At 42.7% G+C, this 27,816-nt stretch overlaps 1 protein-coding gene across 1 annotated transcript; it reads right to left on the reverse strand.

Moving 5' to 3' along the window:
* Positions 1-647: 647 nt before the first annotated feature.
* arl1 (ADP-ribosylation factor-like 1) lies at positions 648-26,566 on the reverse strand. Its single transcript, XM_043708729.1, has 6 exons — positions 26,345-26,566; positions 19,511-19,648; positions 10,444-10,525; positions 8,973-9,084; positions 7,210-7,388; positions 648-3,623 (listed from the first exon to the last, which is right to left on the reverse strand). Exons 1-6 carry the CDS (start codon positions 26,346-26,348, stop codon positions 3,593-3,595), a joined length of 546 nt encoding a protein of 181 aa, XP_043564664.1. The 5' UTR covers positions 26,349-26,566; the 3' UTR covers positions 648-3,592.
* Between the last annotated feature and the right edge of the window lie 1,250 nt (positions 26,567-27,816).

Below are 27,816 nucleotides of genomic sequence, written 5' to 3' on the forward strand. Positions count from 1 at the left end.
TGGTCAGCTGTCCATCCCAATGACAGAAAGACCATATCAAACATGTCCCAGTGACCATTCACAACACGTATAATGGTGTACAACCAGCCCGGGCTCAATGCTGTCTGCCCATGATCAAATGGGATTTTATTGGACAGCAGTTAGACAATAAGCCAGACTGTGCTAACCAGCACACTGGAAGACAATTGATGATCGCTCAGTTTTGCAAGGTACATTTGTTTAGATCTTTTATATTAATACACAGGATCCTCTTTACATACGCAACTGACATTCATACATACAAAACACTTATCAAAAAGGAAGACTGGGGTTATGGAGATCGCCAAACTGTACCACATTCCCATAGCAACACTGACTAGATTTTACACGTCTGTTTGGAGAACTAAGAATGACACTGTTTTTGCTGCATCTAAGGTTTGGACATCATTACCAACGAGCTCCCTTCTCCCACACTGAAGTGACACCAGTTTAGTCAATTTGGTTTCGGGTTTACTAGTTCTGCTGAGTGCAAGGCAGAAAGGCTCAACTTCTCTTTTAAGCAAGACTTCAGTCTTTAAAGTGCAGTTTTACCCAGTTCTTTAGTTATAGACAAAACAAGAAATGTCAGAGCAAAGACAGGCTCCAAAAGCCAAGAAAACTCAGAAGAGTAAAAATCAGCTTTTATTATTATGAACATCACTTAAACCAAACAATAAAATGATTTTTTTTTAAAGGTACAGTCAGGTGAAACCAGAACCCACAATTATTTACAGAGGTCACGACAAGCACATTTACATATGGTAGCTCTCACCAGACTCAAATAGTTTTCATTCATTTTTAAAAGTAAAATTTAAGAATTGAAAAATAATGTTGATGGACAAAATTATGGAATAAAAAAATGGTTGGGAAATTGCAATGTTTTTAGTAACCATGTCTAGAATTAGCGCCTGCAACATTCTCAGTTGGGTTATAAGAGTAGCAAGTTAAAAGATTGGAGACCATTCTAGAAAGGAATTATTTAGCCAGGGATACAACCTTTCGGCCCAGATACAAGCTTCAGAAATGTCTGGAAGGAAAGAGGCCTGGAGATTTCAGACAGGGTTTTCTAGAGTTAGAGGCCCAGACAGCTGGTGTCAGGGTAACCAAACAGCAGGGGGAAAAATTGGATGTGTATTATTGAGGTAAGATGGAGGTAAAAATTGGGTGTGTGCACAGCAGGGCAGCACAGAGATCTCAGGAGGTTGAGGAACTAGAGGAAGTTAGCGATTGTGTTAGGAGAGATTTGAAAACAAGGTGAATTTTAAAATGGAAGCAATGGTGGACAGGAGTCAAAGTCAATGAGTTCCTGATTCAGCGTGGGGTGATCAGTATAATAACAGGCAGTGTCCTACCATTCTTACTTGATCTGTTGGACTGGGACTGGTAACTAGATTTAAAAAGGCCTCCTTAGAGCAGGATCCAAAGGATGATCCCCTTCATTCCAGCCCCTTAAAAATCCTTGGTTTCTTTCAAGTTATAGCTAAGAGTGAGTGAACTGAAAAAGCATGTGACAAGGACCAAAATCATGGATGAAAGAAAGTGTTTCAGCTCAGGAATCTGTTTCTTTTCAGTAATTAAATGACAGGGTGCTTTGGCTTGAACTTGGGACCAGGAGGAGACAGTGCCACCTTTCCATATGATGAGGGCTGGTCTGGGTTATGACCGCTGTGTCACACCCCCCGTCTGACCCCTCCCAGAACCCATGGCAATACAAATCTTAACTCACTCAGTCTTGAACAAACAGAACAATCCAACTTCCACTAATGCCTGGAGGTAGAGAATGGCACAGGGTAGTGACCCTTACCAGAAAAAAAATTTAAGTCTGTCTTACAAGAGAGACCTCTTTCTTAAACTTGGGGACCCTTCTCTCCCCCCACCTTAGTCTCTCTCTCTCTCTCTCTCTCTCGAGAAAGATCTGGGTATCTACCCTGCCTGCCCCATTCCCTCAGGGAATTTCATGGCACAGTAAAATCAGCTCTCATCCTGAGCTCTAATAGGTAGACCTAATTGGCTCAATCTTTCCTGGTAAGGAAAGGCGTAGAGAGCACCGAATACCTTTGGAACTCTTCCTCCCAGGCAGTGAAAATGGGGGGTAATTGGTGAAAGATTATCAGAGGGAGGTGACAATGTGGAACCATCAAATCAACTATGATCTTATTGAATGGTGGAACAGTCCCAAGGAGTGAGCAGCCTCCCCATGCTCCTAATTCATTAGGTTAGTCTAAGAAACACCTTTAATCCCAACAACATGGACTCCCTCAAAAATCAAAAGCCAGGAATTAACTAGAAAGAAAAAAATACTAAACTCTCCAATGAAGGCTGGATGTGGTGAATAATTTTTTTAATGTGGACATAGATGTAGTACAGAACCCCTTAGTTAATTTGATCTTACATAATCACAGAAACAAGATCATTAGGTAAAAGAACTGGAAGAGAGAAGAGGAGACTTTCTCTACTCAGGGGCGTGTAGCGATTTAAAGCTGACAGCATATTCACTGGTAATTGACTTTTCTTTTCAAGTGAATAGTTGACAGATTGGGAAGTGAGCAGGGCCTTGGAGAAAGAACAAGGGGAGGTTGATTTTCCATGGGGTGTGACATGGCCATCACTTGTTGTCCGTTCCAAACTGCTCCAATGGAGTGACCTACCCTAGCCATTTGAAAGACAGTGAAAACATGCTGACTCCAAAATGGCCAGAGAAGGCAGGGAAGGCAGATTTCCTTCAGTGAAGGAGACAGGGTTTTGTAACAATGATAGCTTCACAGTCAGCTTTACGAGATTAGCTTTTTAGCTCAGATTAATTAAAAGTAAATTCCAGCAGCCGTCACAATGGGATAGAATCCCTACTTCCAGGGCTGACCCTAGGACTGTGGATTACAAGTTCACCAATATTACCTGGGTATGCCACCCATCTTCTTGACTAACTGTCTCAAAGAGCCATCACAGACACAATGGGACAAATGGACTCTTCTTCCACACAGAGTCACGCATTCTTGACTTGTGCTTCCCAGAATTCAGTTCCTAAACCTTTACCACAAGTTCCTGAACAGAATGACCAGTGAATCAGTGGGTTTGTACAAAGACAAAATATTTACAGAATGAACTCAAACCACTTTTTTTGAAGGGAAAATATCCAAGAATTTCTTACCCAGTTTCAAATCAATTTTAAATACAATTAGCTCAAAAGCTAAGAATCTAACAGCCCACTTTTATATACGAAGCTCGATTCAAAACCTCAAAGGCATTACTTAGCCAAAGCATAGTCGTATCCAAGAATATAGTTCCATGTGAAAAAAGGAATGTTTTATTAGTGTTGTATGATCAAAGTCAAATGAAAGCAACTAAAAGATAACTTCACTTTCCTGATGCAGTAACCCTTAACTGTTAAGCTAATCTCTTAATTGAAAGTGTTAATTTATTGCCAAAAAACAAAACACCCACATAAATAAGATAATGCAAAAAAAAACAAACTGGAGTCAATGCAGCACGCCATCGAACAAGTGGCTCTTGTGTAAGACCTCAGGTGGTGGTGGGAAACGTGGCTCTTGCAGTAGATTGAAAAACTCAACTGTTTTTACTGTCTACACTTCAAGGCTTCAACCAACCTGAAAGACAGGAAAAAAAGTGCCAACTCAGTCTATTGAGAAAAATATCTTCACAGGCCCCACAATTGCCTCAGTTTATTTCCATGAGCTTACACTCACCGACACTAACACCCAGCAAAGCCATGCAGCAACACAAGCTGAAACACGCAGCATTTCCAATAGCTTTCTGTAAACTTTATTCCTAGGTCATGGACATCACTGGTTGGACCACTATTTATTGCCCACCCTCAGCTGCCGCCTAGGTGGGGGTGAGCTGCCTTCTTGAACCGCTGCAGTCCAGGTGCTGTAGGTAGACCCACAATGCCCTTGAGGGAATTCCAGGGTTCTGACCAAGTGACAGTGAAGAAACAGTGATATATTTCCAAGTCAGGGTGGTGAGGGGCTTGGAGGGCAACATACAGTGGGTGGCATTCCCATGTATCTGCTGCCCTTGTCCTTCTACATGGAAGCAATCAGATTTAGAAGGTGCTGTCTAAGGATCTTTGAATTTCTGCAGTACTTCTTGTAGATAGTACACGGTTGCAACTGAGTATCAGTGGAGGGGGGCTGGATGCTTGTGGATGCGGTGCTAATGAATTGCAATACTTGTCCTGGATGGTGACAAGCCTCCAATGTTGTTGGAGCTGCACCCATCCAGGGACATGGCGAGTACTTGACCACACTCCTGACTGGTGCCTTGGGGATGCTGGACAGGGTTTCAGAAATCAGGGGAGTTACTTTCTGCAGCATTCCTAGTCTCCGACCTGCTTATAGGCCCTGTGTTTATATGGTGGGTCCAGTGGAGTTTCTGGTCAATGTCAACCTCCCCAGAGGATGTTGATAGTGGGTGATTCAGGATTGGTAACACCACTGAATGTCAAGGGGCAGTGGTTGGATGGTCTCTTATCGGAGATGGTCATCGTCTGGTTTGTGCCATCATAGCCAGGAACTTATGGTGAGGATCTAGAGACATGCTAGCTCTTAAATGGTGACCAAACGTTGCCTGCAAACTCTGCCCACATGATCCATTTTATCTGAAGACAAGGCAAGAACAAACAGCTGCTCAAGCTGCTCTGCATTCACTAATTCATTCGGGAACCCTTCCCTCAGCACCACCTTCTCTCCCTCTCTCAACTCCCTTAACATACTAATTGGAGTCTTGAATATATTCAATGACTAAACATTCAAGTTCTTTGCAGTAGAGAAGTCCAAAGATTCACAGCCTGTTGGTAACCTTCGCGTTGTTAGGCCCCAGTTAACACCAGTACACATTCAATAATGAAAAACATTTACTCATTGGTTCTGTATGGTTCATTCAAAACTTGAATGAAAAAGCTCCTGCAAGCCACAGGCTGGTGGAGAATACACAATGTAGTTACAGGAGGAAGCATTGCATTCAGGATGCTGGCTGTGTTTGTGAAGGCAGCATTTATTCTCCATGGGTTCTCAGTGCTGTTGCAAGGTTACATTTCAGACTGCTGCAATCCACACCAGCAGGCTGCTCCACAGATAGTGCCGTTAGGAAGGAATTATAACTCCTTCAAGTTTAAAGATGGGGATTTTCACTGATCAGTGCATTACGTTCAGTACCATTTATAACTCCTCAAATCTATCTCCAAATAGAGCAAGACAACAGTACCCAGGTTTGCAATGAAAAGTGGCAAGTATCATTTGTTCTACACGCAGGTACCAGGCATCAAGGGCCGGGGGGGGGTCGTTGAGAAGGCAATAGGTACATGAACATGGGCTGCAGCAACTAAATAAGGTCCCTGAGATAGCACCTTCCAAACCCACAAATATCTAAAAGGACAAGGGCAATTGAGAAATGGGGCTACCACATACAAGTTCCCATTCAAGCTACTCACCACTGAGTCAGAACTCTGACTATTCCTTCAGTTGCTGGGAAGCATCCTGGCCCAACCTCTGAACAGCACGGAGGGACCTGTCCCTGACCTCTAGACTACAGCAGTTCACTATAACATTTTCAAGGACAGTTATCGATGGACAATAAATGCTGACTAAATTAGTGATACCAACATACCACAAGTTAATACAAATACACACGTGGCTGATTGATGTAATGTAACCAGCACTTGCTTGCCTGTACCTTGGAGAGAACTAAACTGGCCGAACCAGCCTTAACTGTGTTCAATGATCAGTCTTCACAGCTCTCTAGGGAAGGGACATACAAAGAACTGATGACAGTGAAAGTGTTCTCTCTCATCTCCCTGCTCAGCAGATGTATGGAAAGTGGCTAACGAGTCCGGGGAACTGGTGAGCATTTAGTTCCATCAGCTTTGCCAGTGATTTTTCATCTCCCCCTCTCATGGTTGTTTGAAGTTGCTCCCCTTCACCCCCACCTGCTAACCTTGGCATGCTTTTTGTATCTACTGTGAAGACAAATCTCCGATGTCTCTGTTTCACATTCTAACTCACCAGTTTGCCTCTAAGATCAATACACACTTTAGCTACTAATTAGTTTTGTACTAATTTTACACTTTAGTTTCTTCCTCTTCACCCTCACACTCCCCAACCCTCAAATTCTAATACACCTCTATTACATGTTCATCATCCTTTGGTTTTCAAAATTTCACAATCTTCCAGGCTGCCACTAATCTTCACAGCACCTGTCTTTTCTTTCAGATACCATTCTTAACCTTTACTAAGCCACAGAAGGTGCAGCCTTCTCACAGGCCTTAACTCTCAAAGGTCTAAAAGTGACAAAATATCTTCAACACCTACAATTGCTTTCCCACCACCTTACCCTTTAAACTAATTGTCCAAGGCCTTTTTAGCCAACTGGCTTCGTGTACTTGCCTTTAGATCTATATTCTCAAACTGAATAGGAAATTCTATGTTATGATCACTCTTACTAACAGGATGCTTTACTTTATAAAATCATTAAACAAACATTACCAGATCGAAGACAGGTCAGTTTGTTTGGTTCTAGAACCGGTCACGAACTGACTGGAACACACTCTGAACTCTTCTTTCGAGTTCCCTCTGCTAACCCGATTTTTCCGATTGAAGATTAAGATCTTTGATTATGACATTACCTCTGTTCAACCATTATTTTCCTGCATACTCAATCTTGACAAATAGTTAATATGAGGGTTCTATAACACACTCCCAGCAATGACTTGTTACTTTGCATTTTAAAAAAGGAAAAACTCAACCCAAAATGTTATATCCAGATCCTTCAAACTAAGACCATTTCCCATTACTGCACCATCGCACTGCAAAATCTTTACCACTCCCTTGTCTTTTTGACCCATCTTCTGAATTGTCAAACTGCACTGAATATTTCAGACACAACCCCGGTTACTTTGAAAGCATGCCTCAAACTCAGATTTCCCAGATCCTATTACAAACTCTACATACATTTCACTCAAGAATCAACTAATAGCAAGCCAAAACCTCAGCTTAACATTTCATCTAAAAGACAGCAGTTCAGACAGTGCAGCACTCCCTCACTACATCTGGTACTGTATATTGTAAATCCTACATTGGAATTTGAACACTTCATCTTCCGAATCAAGCAGTAAGAGATCTACCTGCTTAGCCAGCTTTATTGTAAGGTTGCCCTATTTATCAGTGCAGTAATTACCAGTCCATTGCCTCGTTCAGTCCAGACCCTTTGGTTGCAGAGGTCTTGAATATCTGCCATTTCCGATCCTTCAGTGCTGGCAAACCAAGTGAGTTTGCCACCTCTGTGGGAGTCATAGCTTGCTCCATATCCTGCTTATTTGCAAAAACAACTAAAACAGCCTTCTTCAGTTCCTCCTCCTGCAAGCAAACAGACACTGTGACCACACGGCTGTGCGTTTGTAAGAGATAAAAAGGTCATTACATGAAGCAGATTAAAACTCGTTAAAATTTCATCGCGGCAACTGTAAAACAAGGCCAAGCATTTTGACTACTTCAGGGAGTGATGACCCAGACACTGGGAAGAGCGCCCCGATCTCCTTTATGATATTACCATTGGATATATTGCGCACAGAGGGGGCACTGAATTTAACATCTCATCCCAAAGGCAGCTCCTCCAATACTGGAGTGCCTCCACAACATGCCAATGCAGATTATATTAAATAAAAGCAAAGCTAATGGGGATCATTATTAGCTGACAATAGTTTGTTTGTTGTAACAACCCATATGACCAGACCTGGGGTGTGGAGGTTGGGGTAAGGTCTTGGCAGAAGGTGCTCAAGGCCCTCAAGCTCTTGAGTTCACTGCTGAGGCCTAACCTACCCTTCCCCAGTGACAAATCCATTCTAAATAAGGGTCACTCGACCCAAAAAGGTAACCCTGCTTTCTCTCCACCAGATGGTACCAGACCTGTTGAGTTTTCCCAACAATTTGTTGTTGCTGCCATTTGCTGCATACTCAACTTAGATTATGCAATCAAGTAGAGACTTGAACTCATGACCTTCTGGCTGCCAGGTAAGCAAGCTGCCCACTGAAATCCCTCAAGCTTGCTATCATTCATAGAAAATCTATCGGCACCCTCTTGAACACCCTTCCTTAAGGGAGGCAAGGATCTCTCAGGATGGCAGACAGCTGGAGATCTCTAACAAAGAATTGGCAGAGTCACATGTCGTTAATGTTAATCTGCCGTCATTAGAACTACTGAAAGGATGATCTTGTTTTCGGAGAATTAAATATGATGGGTTGGAGATTATCAGTCCCACATTGAAGCTGGGGTGACTTCACTACAGGGAAATAATGTGAACATCATTTTGATGCAAGTAACAATTTCAATAATGCAATAACTACATGGCTTTATTTGAAGGACCAATATGCTCAAGAAAGTGAGCCCAGTGCTTAAATAGCTTCTGTAAAAATTAATTACACTTTTTTTCTGAAAATGACCCCTTTGGAAGTGCAGCTGAACATACAACTGATAGTTCTACAAATGACTTTCTTGCTATCAGAGGTCAAAGCTCCTTGTTAAACCCATCATGGTAATGATGCAATGCTCACACATATAGAACAGCGTTGGAATCTCTCAAAACGTCTTAAGTGAAGATTTACTTGTCTCTCCCCCTCCAAAAATAGTGATAATTATAATTAACAGACAACTAACACTAGGGTGGCATTCTTTTTGATCACCCCACTGAAAACCAAGAAGCAGGTCAACTCACATCTGTGAAAGCATCAGAAATATTATTGTAAAGCTTTCCCATTACAGCTTTTGATGACCTTTGCTGTGTACTTGAAGCGATGAAGGTTTTCTTTAGGGATTTTACAACTCTGCACTTTATTTTTCACACATATGATCACTAGGCCCTTCTACAGATTTGCCTCAAATGTTTAAAGACCATCATTAAATAATTCAATTTTTTTAAAAAAGGAGGATATTTTCTTTCTTACCTCCAACATTGCAACAAGTTCAGACTTGGAGATTCCCATTCTGTCCCTGTCACAACTGTCCACGACATAGATGACAGCATCTGTGTTGGAGTAATAACATCGCCAGTAAGGCCTGAAAAGAGAGAGAGTGAATATATAAATACACAGAAATATTGTTTTAATAGAAACCACCTTTCATTCAAAAACTAAAGTATTGCGCAGGCCCGGAAAATAAATGATTACATTCAAGTAAAATGCAAACAATATAAGCTGCCAGGGAGCATGGAAAAGGATGAGAAAGAGCTTGCATTTGTTTCGCAGCTTTCAAATCTCAGGACATTCCAAAGTGTTTGGTCTTTTCTACAGAGAAAGATATCCCGGCTCATTCAATCTCTCCGGATAGAGATAAAAAGAACCGAATGCAAGGGTACAAGTCAAGAAACGAAAATGTGTTGCTGGAACAGCGCAGCAGGTCAGGTAGCATCCAGGGAACAGGAGAATCGACGTTTCGGGCATAAGCCCTTCTTCAGGAATGTTAAGAAAACCATCTCCAGTGCCTCACTCATTTTTGAGAGACAGAGACCACAGGATGTTTACGACATTGCAGTTATGGTCAAAATAAGCTTTCATACATGGTTTCATATTACCTAATTCCCTCAACTTTACCTGTCTAGAAATGAATACAAACTGTTTTGTTTTCAGGCATGCCTATTTAACCTCATTCTCTCGTGAATTGTCACTGTACTCCCAGAGCTCCATTCTTCTTCCCTGATCAAGACTTATTTGCAGAGTGCATGACCTTCTCATTAAGAGGAAAAACAGGGACATGAGAGAGCTGTTCAGCCCCTCAAGCCTGCACCACCATTCAACAGGAAAACCGATCCAACACTCCTCACATCCACTTTCCCGCATTTTCCCCGTAACCCTAGATACCCCGACTGATCAAAATCAATCTCTCACTTCCCTACACTGAAGTTAATTTGCTAGTGTCCATGTCCATTTAGCAAATTCATGGTCACCTTCTTGCATCATTGGACTCCACTGCCATTTTAACTTCACCTTGGTTTTACCTGCAATTTCTGAAAAACATCAAGTCTTACCTAACTATCCAGACAAATGGTGTATAGTGGTCTCAGCAGCAATCCTAGTGGAACACCACTTGTTACACAGCATCGCTACCTTTAAGTTCAGCAAGCTTTTTCCTTTTACTCATGGATGGGAATCAAGTGGCACTGACAAGGCCAACAGTTATTGTCTGTCTTTAACTTCCTGTGGTGCTGGTGATGGCAACTGCCAAGACACTTATTTCCAATCCCTTCTGCTACTTGCTGCCTGAAACCACATGCTCTGACTGCAGTCAAGACGACTGTGGTAACGTACTGACAAAAATAAATTTGTCTCATCAGATCAAAGCTCTCCTTTTTAAAAATCAGGTTTTATTTGCAGACAGAGGGTAATAATGTTGATAACAGAAAAGTGAGCATTTTCATACCGAATGCTGGTCTGTCCACCCAAATCCCACACTTGAAACTTAAGGCTCTTGTAGGTTACCGTTTCAACATTGAAGCCAATTGCTGTAAAATAAAAACAATTGCACCATTTCAGACACTAATTGCAAAAAAAGAGAGACAATAGTAGTTCTGTTCCAGTAGAACATATTTTCTTTCAACAGATTTCATCGCTAACATCAAATGCTAAACAGCTGTGGGACAAATATAACAGCAAGATATTGACGACACTGGAAATTTGAAATACAAACAAAATATTGGAAGTACTTGGCAGATCAGGCAGTATCCGAGGAGGGACAGAAACAGTTAACTTGTCAAGTTGATGACATTTCTATATAATGCAAAACAGCACAAGAATAGGTCCTTCAGCCCACCAAGCCAGTGCTGATTCCTACTTATTGCCCATATGCTGTTTCTATCCTTCTGTTCACCTTGCATTCATGTGAATATCAAGATATTCTCAAGCATTGCTAACACTCCTGCTTCCACTATCTCCACTGGCAGTGAATTCCAGGCACCAGTCACACAAGTGTTTTCCTCAAATTTCTCCCCCTCTCACCTTAAACTTGTGCCCTCTTGTAGTTAATCCTAGCACCCTGAGAAAAAGCCTCCAACTATCCACCCTATGCCTCAAATTTATAGACCTGTGTCAGGTCACTCTTCAGCCTGTCTTTCCAGTAAAAGCAATGAGTTTATCCAACCTCTCCTCAAAACAAACCCTCAAGACCAGGCAATATCCTGGTAAACCTTCTGAACCCTCTCTAAAGCATCCACATCCTTCTGGTAGAGTGGTGACCAGAACTGCATGCAATATTCCAAATGTGGTCTAAAGTTTTACACAGCTGTAAAATAACTCGCCAACTTTTATAACGCCGAGCTTGACGAAGGCAGGCATGTTGTATGCCCTCTTGACCAGGTTATTAACTTGCATTGCCACCTCCAGACCTATACGCCCAAATCCCCCACCATGTCCCAAGGGTTCTGCCATTTATTATATAACTTACAACTGAAAATGACCATCTAAAATACATCACCTCACATTTCTCTGGATTAAACTCCAATTGCTATTTCTCTGCCCAAATCTGCAATCTACATCCTGCTGTATTCTATGACAATCCTCCTCTATTTAGAATTCTGCTGATTTTGGTGTCACCCACAAACTTACCAATCAGACCTATAATTTTTCTCCAGATCATTTATATATATTACAAAGAAAGAACCCAGCACCAACCCTGTGGAGCCCCACTAGTTACTGATCTCCATTCTGAAAACCTCCCTTCCATCACTACTCTGTCTATGACCAAGGCAGCTTTGTATCCATCCAGCCTGCTTACCCTGATCCCATAAGACTCTACTGCTGCCTCACAGCACCAGGCTCCCAGGTTCGATTATAGCCTCGGGCAACTCTCTGTGTGGAGTTTGCACATTCTCCCCGTGTCTGCATGGGTTTCCTCCGGGTGCTCCGGTTTCCTCCCACAGTCCAAAGATGTGCAAGTCATGTGAATTGGCCGTGCTAAACTGCCCGTAGTCAGAGGGAAATGGGTCTGGGTGGGTTACTCTTCGGTGGGTCGGTGTGGACTTGTTGGGCCGAAAGGCCTGTTTCCATGCTGTAGAGAATCTAATCTAATCTAATCTACACCTTTTGTATCAGCCTGCCAGGAGGGACCTTACCAAATGCCTAACGAAAGTCTACGTAGACAACATCCACTGCTTCTCTGTTAATCATTCCTCACAAAACTCAAATTGGTGAGACATGATCTTCCTTGCACAAACCCATGCTACTTACTACTAACAAGTCCACTCTCGTCCAAATGTGATTAAATCCTACATCAGTATCTTCTCCAACCATCTTCCAATCACTGGAGTCAGGCTCACCAGTCTGCAATTACCTGGATTATCTGTTTCCCTTAAAGTTAGGAACAATCTGCCATTTTCTAGTCCTCCGGAACCTCAGCTGAGGCCTAAGAGGATGCAAAGATATGTTAAGGCCCCATCTATTTCCTCCCTTGCCTGCCGCCCCCCCCCCCACCCCCCACACACAGTATCTGGAGATAGATCTCATCTGGCCTTGGAGACTTGTCTACCTTAACAGATTTCAAGATAACCAATACTTCTTCCTGGATTATGTTGAACTGCCTGAGGTATTCACACATTTTTCCTCACATCCCTCTTTTTGGTGAATACCGATGTAAAAGTAGTCAAGGATCTCACCCATTTTCTCTGGCTCCACACACAACCCTTGTTCTTTTATTTTAGAGAGGGCCTTCTCTTCCCCAGCTACCCTCTATTCCTAAAGTGTATAAAATGATTAGATTAGATTAGATTCCCTACAGAATGGAAACAGCCCTTCAGCCCAACAAGTCCACACCGACCCTCGAAAGAGTAGCCCACCCAAACCCATTCCCCTACCCAACAATTACTAATGCATCTAACACTATGGGCAATTTAGCACGGTCAATTCACCTGACTTGGACACCTTTGGACTGTGGGAGGAAACCGAGCACCCAGATGAAACCCACACAGACACAGGAAGAATGTGCAAACTCCACACAGACAGTCGACGAGACAGGAATTGAACCTGGGACCCTAGCGCTGAGGGGCAGCAGTGCTAACTACTAAGCCACCGTGCCGCCCCTCTTGGGATTCTCTGGAACCCTGCTAGCCAGACATTTCATACCCCCCTTAACTCCTCCCTTCTTTCTCTACATTTTTCAATGACTTAGGGTCAGATGTACAGGATGGAAACAGACCCTTCGGTCCAACCCGTCCATGCCGACCAGATAGCCCAACCCAATCTTGTCCCACCTGCCAGCACCTGGCCCATATCCCTCCAAACACTTCCTATTCATATACCCATCCAAATGACTTTTAAATATTGCAATCATACTAGCCTCCACTTCCTCTGCGAGCTCATTCCATACACGTACCACCCTCTGCGTGAAAACATTGCCCCCCCGCCCCCTTCGGTCTCTTTTATATCTTCCCCCTCTCACCCTAAACCAATGCCCTCTAGTTCTGGACTCCCCCACCCCAGGGAAGTTACCTTATCTATTTATCCTATCCGCGCCCCTAATTATTTTATAAACCTCAGAGGTCACTCTTAACCTCCGACGCTCCAGGGAGAACAGCCCCAGCCTGTTCAGCCTCTCCCGATAGCGCAAATCCTCCAACCCTGGCAACATCCTTGTAAATCTTTTCTGAACCCTTTCAAGTTTCACAACATCTTTCCCATAGGAAGGAGATTAGAATTGCACACAATATTCAAACAGTGGCCTAACCAATGTCTTATACAGACACAACATGACCTCCTAACTCCTGTACGCAATACACTGACTAATAAAGGAAAGCATACCAAACACCTTCTTCACTATCCTATCTACCTGTAACTCCACTTTCAAGTTTACTATGAACCTGCACTCCAAGATCTCTTTGTTCAGCCACACTCCCCAGGACCTTATCTTGTTTTTAGTTGCTTAGACCTCATATGCCTCATTTTGACTAAGCTGAATTTCCTGATATCTAAGGTTCCCTAATCCTGCCTTTCTGGTTCTTCATTTTTCACAGGAACAGCCTGTCCTGCACTCTGATCAATTGCTATTTTTGGAAGCTTGTCAGATGTAGATTTACCCTCAAATAGCTACTCCGAATCTATATTCACTGAATTAGGCAAGTATTGAATTTAGTTAGCCTTTCCCCAATTTAACATCTTCATTTGAGGACCACTTTTGTTCTCAAGCGTAAGTACCTTAAAAGACTTACAGAATTATGGTCACTATTCCCAAAATGCTCCCGCAGTGACACTTTCATCACCTGGACAGGTTCATTTCCAACACAGGTCCAGTATGGCCCTTACCCTCCTTAGATTACCCACATACCATTTCAAAAAACCCCATGAGACACCTAGCAAATTGCTCCCGTCCACACCCCTGGCACTAAGGGTGTTCCAATGAATACCAGGGTGAGGGTTACAGTTACACTCCATAACCATCCTCTTATTTTCATATCTTTGCCAAATCTGACTACATCTCTCTCCCTTTATCTCCCACTGGCAGCTGGGAGGTCTGTAGTACAATCCCAGCATGGTGGTGATTACACCCTTCCTTTTCCTGAGCTCTACCCATAATGCCTCACTGCAAGATCCCTCCAGGGTGCTGAGATATGCTCCCTAACCAGTAATGCAACTTCCTCACCACTTTTGCTTCCTCCACTGTTTAGTCTAAAAACAATTAGGTTGCCAATCCTGTCTCTCTTTCAACTATGTCCATTGTAGCCGTTATTCTGATTTATCTCTTCACACTGGAGGCTTCCTGCCTCTATTCCTGATGAAGGGCTTTTGCCAGAAACGTTGATTTTCCTGCTCCTCAGATGCTGCCTGACCTGCTGTGCTTTTCCAGCACCATTCTGATCTAAAGGTGTTATGCTGATTACACAGTAGCAAATACAGTCCAAGCCTCCAGTTCTGCTGAGCTCAGCAACCTCTCCCTGATTGTTTTTCCTCTTAGGAGTATTTGCTTTAGTCTCAAGCTCCTCCCCAGCCTCTATCCTTACGGACCTGCTGCTCTGGTTCCCACCCTCTGCCCCACTAGTTTAAACCTTCCCACCAGGATATTGGTGCCTCTACAGTTTAGGTGCAACCTGCGCTTGTACAGGTCCCACCTTCCCTGGGAGAGATCCCAATGATCCACACATTTGAAGTCCTCCCTCTTACACCAGTTCTGGTCAAATGTTCAATTGCACTCCGTTCATCCCCTCGGTAGCACATGAGATAACCCAATATTACTACCCTAATTTGAAATATTAAACACACTGCAGATCTGTTGAGCATCTCCAGAATATTTTTAAAATGTTGGACATAATATTCATTTGTGACTGCCAAGTTGTCACCCACATTTGGAGGATCATTCACATTTAGCAATTAGCAAAAATGTGCTTTGCTCTTTAAAACAGATTGTTCTGCAGCACTATTGATCAAATAGTCCTGACAGTGAGCCATAGGAGATATTGTGACAGGGGACCAGGAAACATCATTCTAAGGGCTTTGTTTTAAGAGGTGGTTTGTAAAAAAAAGAAAGGAGCAAAGTAGGGAAGCAGTGAGGTGTAGGGAAAGAATTTTAGGTCTTTAAAAAATGCTTAGTCACAGTTACCAGTAATGAAGGAAATGAAGAACACAGGCATCAGGACTGCAAAGTGCAATGATCAGAGTTTTCTACTGTATCAAGGCTTTCCTTCCCAAGCAACCTGTTCAGAAATGTTCTCACATTTCTGGAGCAGGTAGGTCTGGAACCTAGACCTTCTGGCTCAGAGTCAGGGACACTAACATTATGCCACAACAGCTCTACCGTATCATGGCTTAACTGACCAAATAGTCCTTAAGAATTGCTTGGTCTGCTTGTTACACAGCACATCCTATTGCTTTAACAGAAATCACTTTCAGAGAAAGCCATTTCCACATCAAAGTAAAAACAGATTTGGAACACACAATATGCAGCAAACGCAGATTAAATAGCTACCTTCAAAATAAAACACACCCAATGACACAGTGAAAGAAATTCAGAGATATTATGTTCCCTGATCAGGGAATCCAGAACAAAGAGGGATCATTAAAATTAGAGCTGGGCTGTTCAGCGGTGAAATCCAGCAGTATTTCTCACCACAGTAACAGGAGTAGGCTATTCAGCACCAAGCCTGTTCCTTCATTTAATGACTGATCAGTTGTCCAACTCTATATACCAGCATTTGGCTCACCTCCCTTACATAAATTCTCTTCAGCAAAGCTCAGATTTGAGCTGAACAACTGATTCAGCATCCACTGCTGTTTGTGGAAAGAGTTCTAAACCACTCTCGCCCTGTATAGAAGAGTTCTTAACATCCTTCCTGAACAGTCAGTCAATCCCTAATTTTTAGGCTACATTCTCCTAGATCTAGAATTCCTAACCAGTTGAAACACTGTACCCCTCCACAACCAAGGGTTGTTGTTTCAAAACAAAAAAAAAAAAGAGTTGTCCATTTAAAGCAAAGGGAATGTTAAGACTACCAGTCCAGGAGGAGTACACTGGAAGTAAAGCCCTATTAGTCTACAAGCTACACAATAAGAAAGCACAATGCCTTATTCAATCAAAATTCATTCTATTTGACTGTCAGCTGGAAGAAATTAGCCTTTCACCAGGCTTTACAATAAATTCAACAATAACAGTCATTAGAGGCAACCTATTCTTCAAACAAATGGCAAACTGGTTATCATTTAAGCTACTGCACAAATTAACCAAATTACCTTAATCCAATACAAACTATATACACAAACAGGATATGACCCAAACACAGCTCTGCAGAGCAATTATGAATGGAAAATAGGGAAAACAAGAGTTTAAATTAAAAGGACTCATTTCTCAATTCCTATGATTCCTTGAGCATAAAACATTACAGCACAGTATAGGCCCATCAGCCCTCAATGTTGCACCAACCTGTGAAACCAATCTGAAGCCCACCTAACCTACACTATTCCATTCTCGTCCATAGCCTATCCCAACAACCATTTAAATGCCCTTAAAGTTGGCAAGTCTACTACTGTTGGAGGTAGTGTGCTCCACACCCCTACTGAAGAGTAAAGAAACTAGCTCTGACATTTGTCCTATATCAGTTAAAACTATATCCCGTCGTGCTAGCCATCGCCATCTGAGGAAAAAAGGCTCTCACTGTCAACTATATCTAAACCTCTGATTACCAGATATGCCTCAATTAAAGTCACCTCTCAACCTTCTCTTTAACAAAAAAAAAGCCTCCAGTCCCTCAGCCTTACCTCATAAGGCCTTCCCTCCGTACCAGGCAACATCCTAGTAAATCTCCTCTGCATCCTGTCCAAAGCTTCCACATCCTTCCTATAACACAGTGACCAGAACTGTACACAATACTCCAAGTGTAGCCAAAAACTCAATCCCTCTACCAACAAAAACTAACACACTGTATGCCTTCTTAACAACCCTATCAACCTGGGTTGAAAAATGTGGTGCTGGAAAAACACAGCAGGCCAGGCAGCATCTGAGGAGCAGGAGAATCGACGTTTTGGGGAAAAGCCCTTCTTCAGGAAGCCTCGATTCCAAAACGTCGATTCTCCTGCTCCTCGGATGCTGCCTGGCCTGCTGTGTTTTTCCAGCACCACATTTTTCAACTCTGGTACTCCAGCATCTGCAGTCCTCACTTTCTCCTATCAACCTGGGTGGCAACTTTCAAGATCTATGTACATGGAGAGATGTCTCTGCTCATCTATACTGCCAAGAATGTTACCATTAGCCCAATACTCTGTATTCCGGTTACTCCATTCAAAGTGAATCACCTCTCACTTTTCTGCATTAAACTTGTCACTATCCACAACTGTAGTGATCTTAGTGGCATCCACAAAATTTACTAACCTATCCTTCTAAGTGCCCTCATCCAGGACATTTATAATAAAATGGCCAACAGCAGTGGACCCAAAACAGATCCTTGCAGCACACCACTAGTAACTGAACTCCAGGATGAACATTTCCCATTAACTACCACCATCTTCTTACAGCTGGCCAATTTCTGATCCAAACTGCTAAATCACCCTCAATCCCGTGCCTCTGTATTTTAAGCAACAGCCTATCATGGGGAACCTTATCAAACACCTTACTGAAATCCATATACACCACATCAACTGCTATACCCTCATCCACCTTTTAGTCACCTTCTCAGTAAGGTTTGTGAGGCACAACCTACCCTTCACAAAACTGTGCTGACTATCCCTAATCAACGTATTCCTTTCTAGATGATTATAAATCCTATTTCTTATAGGACATAGAACAGGTTGACAATAGGTTTATGTCACTGTAGGCAACAGAATGATGGGAAACTGCCAGAACCAGATTGCTGATTTAGATGAGAAATGGTTAGGACTCCTGATTCTTGAAACTCTCCAGTTCTTTTTAAACTATTGCTAACATATTTCTAACACAGGTTGCTTTCGGCTCCTTGCAAACTTCTCTGCAAGTTCCCACTGCTTCTACGTGTAGACTGAAAAATCTGTTGCCTCAGTGCAGAGTCTATTGCTAGGCGATGGCAGCATCAGTCCATAAGGGCATTTCAGATCTGGTAGCTCAAGAATTTTTTAAAAACTATAGAATGCCACCTTTATCCCTTTAGAACTCTGCTTTTCCACAGGCACTTCTTAAAAAACAGCAGCAAATTGACAACGCAGTGCTCTAAGGTGATCAATGATAAATCCTTGCTTAAAAATGTGTTGCTGGAAAAGCGCAGCAGGTCATGCAGCAAAGGAGCAGGAGAATCGACGTTTCGGGCATAAGCCCTTCTTCAGGAATGAGGGTGTGCCAAGGAAAGCTGGAGAAATCTGCATTCATCCCTTGTGGTTGGAGGGTTCCTAGGCGGAAGATGGCCTCCACCCAGGAGGACCAATTCCAATTCCGAACAACCCATATGGCTTCCATAACCTACTGATAAATCCTTTCCAACCCCAAAATATCCAAATGTTGCTTTACTAATTCGATAATCCACAAATATGTTCCCAACAATAAGGAGAAGCATGTTTTCTCAAATGGTTGAGTGTCTTCAGAAATCTCAAAAAGTAATGGAAGTGGAGTTCTTGAAACTAAAGGCAGAGACAGATAGATACTTGACTACCAAGAGGGTGTAAGATTATTGATGGTAAATGGTTCAGATCAGCCATCATCAAATGAATGATAGGACAGGCTCGAGAGGCTGTGCGCTATTCCTGCTTCTAATTCACATGCTTTTATGTCAAATTATAGAACTGCTACTGCCAGTTGACCAACCTCGTCCATGCTGGTCCACTCAAGCAGCAACTTATATATTGCAGTATTTGTGCATTAAGTGCAAGAGAGTGAGGAAATAAACACAATGCATTATTACATAATGGATTCAGATTTATCCAGAGTTTTTCAACATTACAAAAAACTCTAGAAACTGTCAAAAATCAACTCTTACTGAAAGCCAGTTAAATGTTCACTTTCTTTTTGGGGGACTGCTAATTAAAATATAGAATCAGGACATCATACTCACTGGGAATGGTGGTGACAACTTCACCAACTTGTAGTTGGTAGAGGATCGTGGTCTTGCCTGCTCCATCCAGACCCAGGATTAATATTCTCATTTCCCGTGACCCGATCAAGCCGGAAAACAAAGTGGAAAGCCACCCACCTGCAGTATTCAGAAAGCAATATCAGGATGAGGTGATCGAACATGATACTTACAATAGGATAATAGCTATTCATTTAAATTTGTACATAACTTCTATCACCAAATTTAATGTATTGTATCTACTGCTTTCATTTATTCTGAGTAGCAACTGCTGGTCTCGTTTCCACTGCTGCTATTTACAGTTACCTCAGATACATCATCTCTTATTCCGTTAACTGTTCTCCCACCATCTCCTTTGACCTTGCACTATCACCCCTTTGCCACTCATCATGCTGACCTTTCACCTTTCATCACAACTCAACCCTTTTATTTTCATCATTCCCCGCCTGTCCTTATGATAAAGATCACTGAACGAAAGCATAACAACATTTTTTGTCTGTCTCCAGAGATTACTTGACTCAATGAATATTTATAGCATTCACTGATAACAGTTCTCAAACAGACTGCTTTAATGTCAGTTAACAAAGATTATTATGGAATATTCGAAATAATAAGAAAAATCACTGGAGAAACCCAACAGGTCTGGTAGTATCTGTAGACAGATGTGGAGGTGCCAGTGTTGGATTGGGGTGGACACGGTCAGAAGTCACATGACACCAGATTAAAGTCCAACAGGTTTGTTTGAAACCACAAGCTTTCAGAGCACTGCTCCTTTTGTCAGGTAAAGTCTGACTTCCTAGTAAATGATATTTCTCTCCCTGATGCCAACCGTTAAACCAAACTCTTTGCAGGTGCAAGTGTCTATCCATTTCCTTAACCTGGCTGTTGTGTGTATGGAATGCCAGTGCAGCAGCATCAGCTCATAGCAACTCTTGGGACTGTCCTGGATCGGACGTGAGCAAAACTGATCAGCCCTGGTCAGGTCTCATACGTAAGATGACACCCTCACGGATGGGCTGAAGGAATATGGCAAAAGCAAAGAGAATATGATAGCGTGATGGTGCCAGAACATAATCCTATGTGACCCCACTGGGGAATCTCAAAAGGTGCCCATATGGCTTAGTCATTGCTAATGTTACCCATCCTTTTATCTTGAAAAGAGAATATCGTTAAGCTTCATTTTCTTCTGCTGCTCACATGGTCAAGTATCTTGGTTAGCTCAATTACAGGCCTTTCTCTTACCAAGAGAAGTTATAATTGTAGACCTGACAGTTCTGAAACCACACTGGGATTTGGTGCAATATGTTCAGCCATGAGCTGCAGTCTCACAATAACAACCTGGTCAAACTTTCCCAACATTGCTCAGTAAGGAGATGCCTTTCTAGCAGCTTCAATTGCTGTGTCTGCCTTGAAGAGAGTCAATCTTGGATATCTACATATCCAAGGCACTGCCCCATCCTTCAGTGATAGATCTGATAGAAGTTTATAAAATAATGAGGGGAATAGAGAGAGTTAATGGGAGTTTCTTTTCCCTAGGATGGGGTTTTCAAGACTAGGCGAGAGGAGAGAGATTTAAAAAGACATTTGTGGGAATTTTTGATTGAAACAGAGGGTGGTTCATGTGTGGAACGAACTTCCTGAACTGGAAGATGTGGGTACAATTACAACACAGATATTTGGATAAAGGACATGAATAGGAAAGGTTTGGAGGAATATAGGCCAGAAGCAGGCAGGTGGGATTAATTTAGTTTGGGATTATGTTTGGCATGGACTGGTTGGACCGAAGGGGCTGTTTCCGTGCTGTGTGACTATGACTTCAAGTCTCCATAAAGTTTCCACCAAGGATCACATGCCTTTCTATTTAAGGAGAACAGAGAAAAAGGGCAGTATCCTTTTAAGGAAATCTTGTGCTTACCTGGTTTATCTTACATATGACTTCAGACCTACAGTATTGTGGTTGACTTGTAACTGTTCTCTGAAATGGCTGAGCAAGCCACAATTAAAAGCACAGTTAGGGATGCAACAGATACTAGCCTTGCCAGTCATGTCTACATCTGATGAAAGAGTAAAACTTCACCCGACCTATACACCAGAACATTACATTTGTGCTTCACAAACTAAAAATATTGCACAAGCCATAACGGCACACATACATTTATGGCCTTCCTAGGTTAGCACTCCTGAACTAAGTTAATTTTGTTAAAATCATACTTGAGCAAAGGATAATTAAAAGGACAAATTAATTCAGTGCAAGCCTTCTTAATCTGGAATAACTTCAAGGATCCAGCAATAACATTAAGTAACACTAGTCTGCTGCTTGGCACTTCCATAAGACTGAAGGAATTATCAATTTACAAATGTTTGCGTGGATTCCCAGTTGAAAGAATACATCACGAGCCAGAGGTAAAGACACAGTCACATTTAAAACAAAAACAAATCAAGAAACAGTGCAAAACTGAAAGTCCCCAAACCTTCAACCTCTAACAACTAGAGAGAGGGGAGCAGTAGATACATGGGACCATCATCTCCAAATCTCCAAACATCTGTTTCAAATCACAAACCCTACTGACTTGGAACTATGTCACCACTCCTTCATTGTCACTGGATCATAATCCTAGAACTCCAACAGCTTGCCTGGGATGTCCACATAAAAATACACAGTTTTTGGAAAAAAAATTATGTAGTATTTCTGAAGAAAGACGACAATCTCTCTCAACTTCTCTCCAGCCTTTCACTCACATCACTCTCCCTCCCTCAGTTTCACCCTCTCCCACCACCACCCCTCCCACCCTGTTGTTTGAATTGGGACCTCCATGCTTCCTCTTTACTCCCCATGCACCCCTCACTGCTACAAGGGGAGCAGAATATTTCAAATAACTATTCCTCTCCCCATCTCTCCACCTGTACTTGCCTCTACCACTTTCTCTGGCATCTCAGTTCACATACACACCCTAAAAAAGTTATCCCTTTTAAATCTTTTCCCCTCTCACCTTAAATCTACGTGGTCTAGTTGTGGACAACCCTACCTTGGCTTACCACCTTATCTATGCCCATCAGGCTTTTATAATCCTCTGTAAGGTCATCCCTCTGCCTCCAGTGCTCCAGGGAGGAAAGTCCCAGCCTCTCCCTGTGAACTCAAACCTTCCAATCTCAGTAACGTCCTTACAAGTCTTTTTTGCACCCCTTTCCAGTTTAATGAAATCCTTCCTATAGCAGGTTGACCAATTGTACGTAATACTTCAAATGTGACCTGACTTGTAATGTGACATCCCCACTCCTGAACTCAATGCTTTGACCAATGAAGGTAAGTGTGCCAAACACCTTGATCACCTGTCTGCCTGTAATGCTACTCAAGGAACTATGTATTGGCTTGAAGGTAGGAGACAGAGGGTGGTGGTGGTGGAGTGTTGTTTTTCAGACTGGAGACCTGTGACCAGCGGTGTGCCACGAGAATTGGTACTGGGCCCACTGCTTTTTGTCATTTATATAAAATGATTTGGATGTGAATATAGGTGGTGTGATAAGTATGCAGGTGACACCGAAATTGGTAGTGTAGTGGGCAGTGAAGGTGATTATGTCTGAGTATGACAGGACCTTGACCAGATGGGCTGATGGGCAGCAGACAGACTTAAGATAAATAGGAGAGATTGTATTTTGGTAAGGCAAATCAGGGCAGGGCTTAGAACAAAGAACAGTACAGCACAGGTACAGGCCCATCAGCCCTCCAAACTGGCACTGACACTTATGTTTTAATACAGAAAAATACAATCTTCAGGAAGATTCCCTTCCTATTCATGTATTCATCCAGGTGCTTCTTGAATACTGCTACTTATACACTTAATGAGGAGTTCCTGAGGACTGTTGCTGAACAAAGACCTCGGGGTGCAGGTTCATAGTTCCTTGAAGGTGGAGTCACAGGTAGACAGGGCAGTGAAGGCGGCATTTGGCAAATGGGACTAGATTAGACTATTTGAGCAGCACAGACAAGTTGGACCAATTGGTCTGTTTCTATGCTGTACAAATCTGCCACCAATGTTGTAAGTTGGATGACACCAACTTTTTCTCACTGACCCACTCCCCCCTCTTTGTCTCCTGAATGTTATACACACACCTATAGATCCAAACTTACTAACCATGCTTCTTGTATTCTCATCCAAATTACTTATATAAATTATGAACAACAGTCAACCCAGCATCAATCCTTGGGGCAGAACATTGTTCAGGCTGGAGGCCTGTGACCAACAACCCTCTTTATACTGAATCATTTATTCAAGTCTCTCACTGACATTTCCCTCCCTCTATCCCCTGTATATTATTCCCACTGTATATATTGTACATTTAAAAAGTTTATCACTGACCCATTTCTCTACACTCTGTATTACGTATATTCTCTCTCTGTACATTGTATATTTTATACAGATATCACTCACTGACCCATTTCTCTCTATCCCCTATTATATGCACACATCTCTATACATTGTATATAACCTGTATATTTTAATAAGTCACTCACTGATCTATTCCTCTCTGTATCCACTGTATATTATACATATTCTTATATTGTATACTTTACATAAATCTCACTGATCCATTCCTCATCTATCCCCTGTATATTATAAACCCATTCAAAGTTTGTGCGAAGATTTGTAGCTTGGGTGCTCGTTGTTGTGGTTCTGTTCGCCGAGCTGGGAATTTGTGTTGCAGACGTTTCGTCCCCTGTCTAGGTGACATCCTCAGGGCTTGGGAGCCTCCTGTGAAGCGCTTCTGTGATCTTTCCTCCGGTATTTGTAGTGGTTTGAATCTGCCACTTCCGGTTGTCAGTTCCAGCTGTCCGCTGCAGTGGTCAGTATATTGGGTCCAGGTCAATGTGCTTGTTGATTGAATCAGTGGATGAGTGCCATGCCACTCATCCACAGATTCAATCAATAAGCACATCAACCTGGACCCAATATACCGGCCACTGCAGCGGACAGCTGGAACTGACAACCGGAAGTGGCAGATTCAAACCACTACAAATGCCGGAGGAAAGATCACAGAAGCGCTTCACAGGAGGCTCCCAAGCACTGAGGATGTCACCTAGACAGGGGACGAAATGTCTGCAACACAAATTCCCAGCTCGGCGAACAGAACCACAACATTATAAACCCATCCCTATATATTGTGTATTTTATATAATTAACTCATTGAACAACTCCCCCTCTCCTCAGATATTATGGACACGTCCCTAAAGGTATAGGGAACATTTATACAATTCTCATAGACCCACTCCCTCATCCAGTGGTGACCAGTGGTGTTCCACAGGGGTCAGTATTGGGGCCACTGTTGTTTGTAATATACATAAATGATCTGGAAGAGGGCACTGTTGGTATGATCAGCAAGTTTGCAGATGACACAAAGATTGGTGAGTAGCAGAAAGCAAAAGGGACTGTCAGAGAATACAGGAGGATATGGATAGACTGGAGAGTTGGGCAGAAAAGTGGCAGATGGCTTTCAATCCAGACAAATGAGGTGATGCACTTAAGCAAGTCTAATTCTAGAGCGAATTATACAATGAATGGAAGAGCCTTGGGAAAAGTTGATGGGCAGAGAGATCTGGGAATACAGGTCCATTGTGCCCTGAAGGTTGCTGCACAGGTGCATAGAGTGGTCAAGAAGGCTTATAGTATGCTTGCCTTCATTGGTCAAGGTATTGAGTATAAGAGCTGGCCAGTCATGTTAACATTGTACAAGACATTGGTTCGGCCGCATTTAGAATACTGTGTACAGTTCTGGTCGCCACATTACCAAAAGGATATGGACGCTTTGGAGATGGTGCAGAGAAGGTTTATGAGGATGTTGCCTAGTATGGAAGGTGCTAGCTATGAAGAGAGGTTGAGTAGGTTAGGTTTTTTCTCACTAGAAGAAAGAGATTGGGCGGGGGGGGAACCTGATTGAGGTTTACAAAATCATGAAGGGTATAGACAGGGTGGATAGAGACAAGCTTTTTCCCCAGGGTGAAGGATTCAATAACAAGAGGTCACGCTTTCAAGAGGTGGAATGTTTAAGGGGGATACACGCGGCAAGTACTTCACACAGAGGGTGGTGGGCACCTGGAACACATTGCCAGCAGAGGTGGTAAAGGCAGGCACGGTAGATTCATTTAAGATGTGTCTGGACAGATGTAGGTGTAGGTGAGGAGCAGAGGGAAACAAATGCCTAGGAATTGACCAACAGGTTTAGACAGTACATTTGGATCGGCTCAGGTTTGGAGGGCCAAAGGGCCTGTTCCTGGGCTGTAAATTTTTTTTGTTCTTTGTTTATCCACTGTATATTATACACACACCTCTATATAATGTATATATTCTACATAATTTTCTCACTGACCTACTCCCCTTCTATCCCCTAATACACACACAACTAATGTTTATATTTTAAATAAGTCTCTTACTGGCACACTCCCCTCTCTCTCTCTCTATTCTGTATACATTACACTCCCCCCTCTCTCTATTCTGTATACATTACACACACCCATATAATGTATATATAGTATTCTATATAATTTTCTCACTGACCCACTTCCCCTGTATATTACATACACCCAACTATAAATATTTAAAAGTCTCTTACTGACGCACTCCCCCTCTATCCCCCATACATTATACACACACCCTATATAATCCATATGTTCTATAATTTCCTCACTGACCCACTCCCCCTGTATCCCCTATATATTACACACATACAACTATATAATGTATATATTTTATATAAATCTCTTGCTGACTCACTCCCCCTCCCCTATATAACGTATATATTCTATATTATTCTCTCACTGACCCATTTCTCTTTTTGCTCCGACGTGGCCGTCGACTCCAGGCTGCGCGCGCACCTCCCGGCAGAGCCTGCGGCCTATCCCCGTTTCCTTCCGCCGCAGATTCGCGTCCCGGAACCTCCGAGAAACAAACGGCCTTTTCCCGCCTGCACTCCACTTAAATACCCGGCATTTACCCCTCACCCTTCTCCCCTCGCCCAACACCGGCGGAAAACCAGCCGGGCGTCTTCATTTATTCCCGATCAGCCGATTCGTCACGGCTCCGTGCCACGTGATCGGTATAGGCGTCCTCCAGCCGAGGAGGGCGCTGCTTCACCGCCATCGACCGAACAAGCTGATCGCCAACGGCGTTGCTCCAGTTCCAAGTGGTTGTGGTTTAATTTAAAGTGGGTGCTAAAGGAAATACCTAGTCCGCTTTATTTTAATTGCAAATGCAAAGATTAATTCTTATTGATACATTGCAGTGGTGCCTGTGCTTCCTTCCAGCCCCATTCATTCCTGAAATGGAGTTCTGTTGCATTTGAAATATAAGCTGCTTCTCTTTCCAAACCCACTGCCAAGTGTGCTAAGTATCTCTAGCATTTTCTATTTTTATTTCAGACCTCCAACATTTGCAGTAATTTCATATTTTGTTCATCATTGTGCCATCCCTGACCATTAATCTTTATGAAAGTATTGTTTCTCCTTCAATTTCTTCTGAATGTGCTTAGTAATTCTTATGCTAATATGATGTTTCAATATTTAACATTTCTCTCACTGTTTTTAGTCTGCAGCACTTTAAACTTGTATTCTTGTTGACATCAATGCTGACTGTGCAATTTCTTTGACTGTCACTCTTTTAAAGCTTCATATTGCAGTAGCCCACTGCAACTGTATTCTCAGCTTCCTGACCCACAGACTGCATTAAGTGAAGATGGACAACTGCACCTCCCCCATGATAACACTCAATGCTGAAGCTCTCCAAGGTAAACTTGCAGGTTGAGTTGATAATTAGGAAGGCAAATACAATGTTGTCATTCACCTTGAGAGGACTAGAAATGATTAGATTAGATTCCCTACAGTATGGAAACATGCCCTTTGGCCCAACAAGTCCACACCCACTCTCCAAAGAGCAACCTACCCAGACCCATTCCCCTACCTTATATTTACCCCCGACTAATGCACCTAACACTGTGGGCAATTTAACATGGCCAATTCACCAGCCGTGCACATCTTTGGATTGTGGGAAGAAACTGGAGCACCAGAGGAAACCCATGCAGACATGGGAGAATGTGCAAACTTCACACAGATAGTTGCCTGAGGTAGGAATTGGTCCCTGGTGCTGTGAGGCAGCAGTGCTAACCACTGAGCCACCATGTTGCCCATATAAAGGCATGAAGGTTCTGAGGTTTTATAAGGCCTGGTCAGACCACATTTGAAGTATTGTGCTCAATTTTGGGCCCCATTTCTCAGGAAGGATGTATTGGCCCTGGAGCAG

Source organism: Chiloscyllium plagiosum, chromosome 19, assembly GCF_004010195.1.
Source record: "Chiloscyllium plagiosum isolate BGI_BamShark_2017 chromosome 19, ASM401019v2, whole genome shotgun sequence".
Classification (NCBI taxonomy): domain Eukaryota; kingdom Metazoa; phylum Chordata; class Chondrichthyes; order Orectolobiformes; family Hemiscylliidae; genus Chiloscyllium; species Chiloscyllium plagiosum.